This window comes from Helianthus annuus, chromosome 8, assembly GCF_002127325.2.
Source record: "Helianthus annuus cultivar XRQ/B chromosome 8, HanXRQr2.0-SUNRISE, whole genome shotgun sequence".
In the NCBI taxonomy this organism is placed as follows: domain Eukaryota; kingdom Viridiplantae; phylum Streptophyta; class Magnoliopsida; order Asterales; family Asteraceae; genus Helianthus; species Helianthus annuus.
Genome location: NC_035440.2, coordinates 102,406,630 through 102,414,094, shown reverse-complemented (window position 1 = coordinate 102,414,094; position 7,465 = coordinate 102,406,630). Strand labels below are relative to the sequence as shown.

At 35.3% G+C, this 7,465-nt stretch overlaps 2 protein-coding genes across 2 annotated transcripts; both read right to left on the bottom strand.

Moving 5' to 3' along the window:
- Positions 1–435: 435 nt before the first annotated feature.
- LOC110873488 (kaempferol 3-O-beta-D-galactosyltransferase) lies at positions 436–3,080 on the bottom strand. The gene is made up of 2 exons (XM_022122430.2): positions 2,490–3,080; positions 436–1,440 (listed from the first exon to the last, which is right to left on the bottom strand). Exons 1-2 carry the CDS (start codon positions 2,965–2,967, stop codon positions 545–547), a joined length of 1,374 nt encoding a protein of 457 aa, XP_021978122.1. The 5' UTR covers positions 2,968–3,080; the 3' UTR covers positions 436–544.
- Positions 3,081–3,892: 812 nt separating this feature from the next.
- Positions 3,893–6,723, bottom strand: LOC110873489 (DNA polymerase zeta processivity subunit). Its single transcript, XM_022122431.2, has 3 exons — positions 6,499–6,723; positions 6,129–6,434; positions 3,893–4,298 (listed from the first exon to the last, which is right to left on the bottom strand). The coding sequence occupies exons 1-3, from the start codon at positions 6,608–6,610 to the stop codon at positions 4,114–4,116; spliced, it is 603 nt and encodes a 200-aa protein (XP_021978123.1). The 5' UTR covers positions 6,611–6,723; the 3' UTR covers positions 3,893–4,113.
- Between the last annotated feature and the right edge of the window lie 742 nt (positions 6,724–7,465).

Below are 7,465 nucleotides of genomic sequence, written 5' to 3'. Positions count from 1 at the left end.
CCTCTAGTCAGATGAAGACCAGAGTAGGGGTTCTTCTTATTTTAATATTGTTAATTCAATAACCCTAATAGTACCCCCTATAAATACTTTTCATTCATGTATTGTAAACTCTTGCGCACCTAATACAAAGAGAGAACTAGTTGTGGAGAGTGGATTGTAGATCAAGCTTGATCGAACCACTATAAATCACGTGTTCTTGTGATTAAGTGTGTGTAAGTATGTGAGCTTGTTGTGTGTTTGTTCTTGTGTTCATGTGATACCTGTCCTGACCTAACATACAATACAAAAAAATATAAACCTACATCAATATTGTATAGCTAACTTTACATGACATTATAATATGTGGATGTAAGTGTATTGTTGATGTATATATCTTGACATAGTTTTTCATATGTGCATATACTTTTATATAGAATCAAGTATGACATTCTAATATATTATCATCAAAATAATATAAGTGTTTATTTGATATAATATCATTCTCACTCCAATAAAAGAGATTACAATAACCTTTCCAAACATGAAACATTACACAAATGTCAATTCAATGATATTCATGTTGTGTCTCACCGGTGACCACCTCTACCAAAGTCTTGAAATTTTGCTTAGAACTCCCATTTGGTTCAATAGCCTTGTGAGCAAGATCTTTCAATGCTTCCATTCTCTCGTGTCGGCTATTAGACAAGGAGAAAACTTGTTCCAAAGCACGACGAGTCGCATGTTTTGTGAAAGTCCCACCTTCGATTCTCAATCCAATTCCCCAAACTCTCTCAACCATCCAAGAATTTAAGTGTTGATCCCCTAAGAACGGTCTACAAATCATCGGGACACCAGCCCCTAGACTCTCTAACACCGAGTTCCATCCACAGTGTGTTACAAACACTCCTATTGCAACATGATTCAACACTTGATCCTGTGGAGCCCAAGGTACAACTTTCCCAGTCCCATTAACGGTTACTCTCTCCACGAAACCCTTAGGGAAATGCTTATGGGAATCCATTTTTAGTGACCAAAGAAACGGAGTTTTGGTCTCTTCGAGTGCTTTAGCCAACTCGACTAGCTCTTGAGGCGGGGGTGTGAAAACTGTCCCAAAACTTATGTATGCAATTGTTTTTGTGTTTTGGTTATCTAACCATGAAATGCAAGAAAACTCATCAAGTTTTAGTGATGTTTTTTCTTTGGATATGAGATTGAAGGGACCAACACTGAGGAAGTTGTTCAACTTTGAAGAGAGGGTTGTAGTAAGATTAGGGTCTAGTTCTTGAAATGAATTTAGGGTAACGGTGGTTGCTTTATGTAGGGTTCTTCCCATCTTATGTAGCATGGTTGAAAACGGTGATTCGAGGTTTCCCAACACGACTCCACTTGGTAAGTCACCCAGTCGAACCGCTTTGAGTCCTGGCATCAAGTCGACAATTTCTTCGTTGGGTCCGACAGAACCTATGAACACAAATGTTGGTACAACAAATATATGATTGTTCATGTCATGCATATTAGTGGCATATTTGATATTTCATTTATAGGGGAATTATAGAGAAAAAAACTCACTTAAGTTAAGAAAACCTTATATAACAAACATTTTTTTTCTAAAAAAGTTAGGGAATGTAAATTACATCTTATCGAACGTTTTGTAACAAAAAAAAACAATAAAATTACTCTTAACATGTATGTAATCGTAAAAATACACATAATAAATGACAAAATTATCCTAAACATAAAAATATATAAATAAAAAGATTGTTTATTAGGAGTTCTGTGAATTCTGTAAATATTTATGGTTCTGAAATGATCCTGACCCTATATATATATATATATATATATATATATATATATATATATATATATATATATATATATATATATATATATATATATGCTAAAAAACTGATTTTTTAAAAATATTTATAAAAAAAATCCCCTCGGCGCTTTATGTTTTTTTTTTTTTTTGTTACAAAACGTTCAATAACATGTAACTTACATTCCCTAATTTTTTTAGAAAAAAAAATTGTTACAGAGGAAAAAAAATATGAACACAAATGTTGGTACAACAAATATATGATATTTTGTTTATATTAGCTACACATGTACATGTATATTAATTAGGTAAGCTGTATAAGATTTGAAAACAAATAAACAATTTTATTTGATGTTTTCTTTAAATACACAACGTAAACATGTGTATGTAACAAGCATAAAAATTTAAAATATGAACCATCGATTAAAAATTAGACGTCTAATTTTGTAAATTTTTTTTTTCTCATAATAATTTCTTGTTTTTAACAAACGTTCATTTCAGATGCAACAATATGTTAAGAACCGCGAGAACTACACAATATATTTGTACTTAATTTGTTTAATGTGTTATAGAAGATAGTTATTGTTTCTCTCTTCTACTAACTATGGTTATATTTTATTCAATATAATTGTGTTATGCAGTTTTCACAATTCTCAATATATGTTGTAGTCACACAAACGTTGTGTCAACTTACCTATGAGTTGAGCACTTTTTTCCCTGATCAGATCAGTATAAATATGTGAAGCCAGAGAACAATCTCCGGCGGCCCAAACCGCCACCCAAGGAATGCCCATTTCCTCCGCCATATCGCCACAAAACCAAAAAAACGCATCCACCACCAGACAACTAATCTTCAGCCCAGTATCCATCTCGGCCACTTGAACACCCTTCCTGAGCTCTTCCTCCGCCACGGCCAAAAACAAGTTAATATCTTCTTGAGGTGTTCCCTTAAAAACATAACCCTCTGGTATGCCGTCGGACACATCATACCGCAGTATGTTGTTGCAACTGAGGTTGGAGAACAAAACATCGTTAGACTTTTCTATGTTGAAGAAGGAGAAAATGACATTAGGGGCCGCGGAAGCGAGTCTACGAGTGAGGGTTAGTATGAGAGAAGGGTGTGAAGAATAAGGGAATGTATACACTGCTACATGTTTCTTTTGATTATCCATTTGGCTGTTTTGGTAGTAGAGAAGTATGTAAGTGGAAGGAAAGTTGTGAATATTTAAGTGAGTGATTGTTATGGGTACGTGAATATAAATGGTGAACTAGTGAGTAGTATTGACCAAAAGAATGGGGGTTGGCTCATGTGTTGAATGAAGGGTGATCTAACTATCAAACTTCTTGGGTCCTTTTGGGGCCAACAACCGCTTTTTGGAATGTGTTGATGAGATTGTAACACGTTTGTTGGTTAAAATAAATTTTTTTTTGAGTAAATTATGTTTTTAGCCCCTGTGGTTATAGCACTTTTACTATATTAGCCTAAAATAAGACTTTTTAACATATCTGCCCCATGGTCTCTATAACTAACCGTTTTGGCCCCTAAGTCTAACCATTTTGGCCCCCATGGTCTCTAGACTTAGGGACCAAAATGGTTAGTTATAGAGACCATGAGGGCAGATATGTTAAAAATTCTTATTTTAGGCTAATATAGTAAAAGTGATATAACCACAGGGGCCAAAAACGTAATTTACTCTTTTTTTCTAAGAACCCACATGTGGATCCCGCAGAAGATTTGTATGCCAGTATATGTTACTAGTTTTTCTGGAAATAAAAAAAATGTGGATCTACAAAATACATATATGTAGCTCATGAACTACGTATATATATATCACGTGTGAGCTACATATATATGTCTTTGCAAGCTACATATATGTAGCTTGTCAATCCACGTATTCTAAGAGCCTAGAAGAGTACGAGGTTAGCTCGCCTACACTTGAATGCTCATAATGGATGCTTTCTATTTACACATTGTTCTGAAAAGAGGACTATGCCGACTAGTTTGACAAAACACAAATGTAATCGCCGGTGCTACTAGTTTTGTTTCTAGCTAATGAACCATACACAACTGAAGCGATCGGTTTTGAATAAATCGTGAAAACCAAATATGTCTTATCATAAACGAAATCGTTTTCTTTTGAAGAAAATTTTATGTACTAGTTGCATAGATGAAGCTTAGTTTGGTTCACCTTCTGCATATTAATGACAATGGATACATCAGCAAAGTGTTGGAAGCCATTCTGTATTACAAAACCATAAGTCAACTCGACTCGAGCATACCCTGCACACATGAACATGATTTTGAACCGCCAGTCGAGTTACACGGGTTCCAAAAGACTTGGATGTTCTAAATATAGTTGAACAGACAATGGTTCAGTATTCATGGACTTAATAGGTGTTATCAAAGGAGGCTGTTGCCACTGGATTGTGTGTGTTGGAATCCACCTATCTTTATTATCGCTTGGGAGTGAGCAAAAGTAAGCTGTGATTTCCCACCTCAAATCTGCAATATATACAAGTTTCAAACATTAAGACATGATGATCAGTCTTCTGTATGTATGTGATTCAAGGGTGTTAAACGGGTCGTGTTCGTAGGTTGAACTCAACACGAATCCAAAAATCTTGTCAGACACATAAACGGGTCGTTTTCGGTAGTTGACGCACACCCCCCTGTTTAACCAGAATATTTTTACCTTATTTTTATTTATTTATTTATTTATTTATTTTTTTTGCATATTTATACTCAAATTACATATTACATATTTACTACAAATGTAAGTAAAATGAACAGGTAGCCTTAGTTATAGCAGAAAACACATTTTTTACACAGATGTTAAAACGGGTGCACTTGCGAATCCGTCAGTCAGGTCGACACGATCACGACCCGTTTATCCATGGATTCAACAAAAACGTAACCAAGACTATAACCCTAAACCTTCAACCCAAATCCATAAATTTCATGTTGGATCGAACGGTCAGTGCCCCGATGTGCATTTACGGATGTTAAATGGGTCAGTTTTGCGGGACAAACTCTAAATGAATCCGAAAATCGTGTCAAACACCTAAACCTTAACAAGACACGAGTTTTCGAAAGTTGACAAACATATGACATCTTTAACCCGAAATTTTATTTTAGTTTATTTTCTTGTTTTTTTGCATATTAATACTCTAAAAATAAAAAGGCAAATTGGAAAATAATAATCTCATCTTTCTGAAATTGGCCGATAATAATCCCAAGTCAGTTATTAGCCAATAATAATCCGACCTCGTCCAATTTTTTTGTAAAATTGTCCGCCGTTAAAATAGCTTAACGGAGTTAAGTTTTTTTCCGAGTTACAAACCGATGTTTTAGGGCTTTTGATCAGAACGAGTATACGAGTCGATTGATGTAAAACTTACCTCAAAATACTGCCCCCAACCCACGAAAACGGTGCTTCAATTCGGGTGTTTAACTTCCAATTAACAAAATTCAAGCCATTTCGAACACAATTTCGAGGTAAGTTTTACATCAATCGACTCGTATCCTCGTTCTGATCAAAAGCCCTAAAACATCGGTTTGTAATTCGGAAAAAAACTTAACTCCGTTAAACTTATTTTAACGGCGGTCTATTTTACAAAAAAAATTGGACGAGGTCGGATTATTATTGGCCAATAACTGACTTGAGATTATTATCAGCCAATTTCAGAAAGATGGGATTATTATTTTCCAATTTGCCAAATAAAAAATTTACTACAAACATATATTAACAATTATGTTAAACCATAGTTGTCAAAGGTGCACTCAAGGCGTGAAGCGTGAACCTTGGGCCTTAGTGCAAGGCGCTTAAAAACAAGGGCCTATTATAAGTGAGGCGCGTAGTATAAAATACGATTTTTAGGGGTTTTAGACATGTTTTAAGTTTGTTTTGGGCTGGTATGATACAATGATTGTTTCAAACCCACTCAAACCTTTTCAGACGAATAATGGCCAGAATTTGGCCCGAGAGCCTGAAATTGGGGTTTTGGGCCTGAAAAGCGCGCCTAGGTAAGCCTTGACAACAGAAGTTAAAACTATAAAACCTTAAATCACTTTTGTTTTAGAGTAAAATGTCAAAATCGTCCTAGAGTTTAAGCCACTTTTGCCACTTAAGTCCAAAATGGCAGACATTTTGGCATTTTATTCTTTGTTTTATATTTCAAAATTTGACGGATCGACCCACAAACCCGCAATGTCCAACACGAACACAGTCTGTTTAGATAAACGTGTTCGTGGGGACCACCCGAAACTTACCCATACACGCGTTTAGACTAAACTTAAACCAGAAACTTCATATCGAATTGGTGTCGCATTTACCTTGAGCCGAACCCTTCAAAAGCGGTTCGGATTGAGAAAGCTTGATCAAGAATGATCTCATGGAGGACTCCAGATGTGCATCTTCTTCCATCATTTCCCCTTGAACCCGGTTCACATTGATCTTGAACACAAACTTCTCGATTGGAATTTTACGATTATCAAAAAACATAACCGCAACACTCTCAATCAACCCCTTTTCAAAGTAAGAAACCATGGCATCGAGAGACTCATGAATGTAACGATGAAGCTGCGGGTGTCGGGCACGATGAACCACCAAGTTCATGTAGCGTCGTCTTTCAAAAGCACCTGTGAAATGTTAGAAATGGAAATTGTGATGTGGGATATGGGATAACTGGGAGAGAGTGCGGACCTGTTGGGTAGATTTGTTTGAGGAAGATGATTGATGTTATTGCTACTTGGAGGAATTCAGCCAGTAAGACTGATGCTTCTCGTTCAGGAGATTGATTTTGCTTGCGACCCATTTGAACCAGAGAACTTGATGATTCTGCCCCAAATACTGTTACTTTGTTTAGGGTTCTATAGTAAGTTAGGACCCGATGAAAGCCTGGCCCGGTTAAGATAGAGCGTGGCAACGGGGCTCTCCAGTTTGAGGAATACAACAAGAAAGTCGTTGTTCCAGAAATAAAGAAAAAAAAAAAAAAAAAACCAATTACACCCACACAAACATTTGTTTTTATTTTTTCTTTTAATTCATACAAAACGTACCAATGGTGTGGAAAAGTAAACCCTACAAAAGATCATTTGTAGAGTAATTATGATATCAAAATTATCCTACAAGATAACAATTACCCTACAAAATCAAAATTACTTTACAAGATCCCTATAAGATCAAAATTATCCTACACGATCATTTTACAAAATTATCCTATAAGATCAAAATTACCCTTCAAGATTATTTGTAAAGTAATTTTAATAATTACCCTACGAGTAAAATAATTACACCACGTTTTTTTACTTTCCACCTTATTCATACGTTTTGTATGATAAACGTACTTGTATTTCATCTTTTATCTAAGAGTTAAATGTCTGGTTGGTCCATGTGGTTTGCAGAAATTGCAGAGTTAGTCACAAGTCTCCAATGATTACAGAGTCGTTCCTAAAGGTTATAATTTTTGCAACACCACCTCCTAACACTAGGGGTGTTCGAAACCGGATATCCTAAAATCCAACTTTTATTTAATTTTTACTTTTTTATTATTTTTTTTTTTCATATTCGGAAACGGATATTTTGGATAGTTTCGGATATCCGAGTATAAGTTTTCGGATATTTTTCAGATATTTCGGATATTTTTCGGATATTTTCGGATATTCGGATA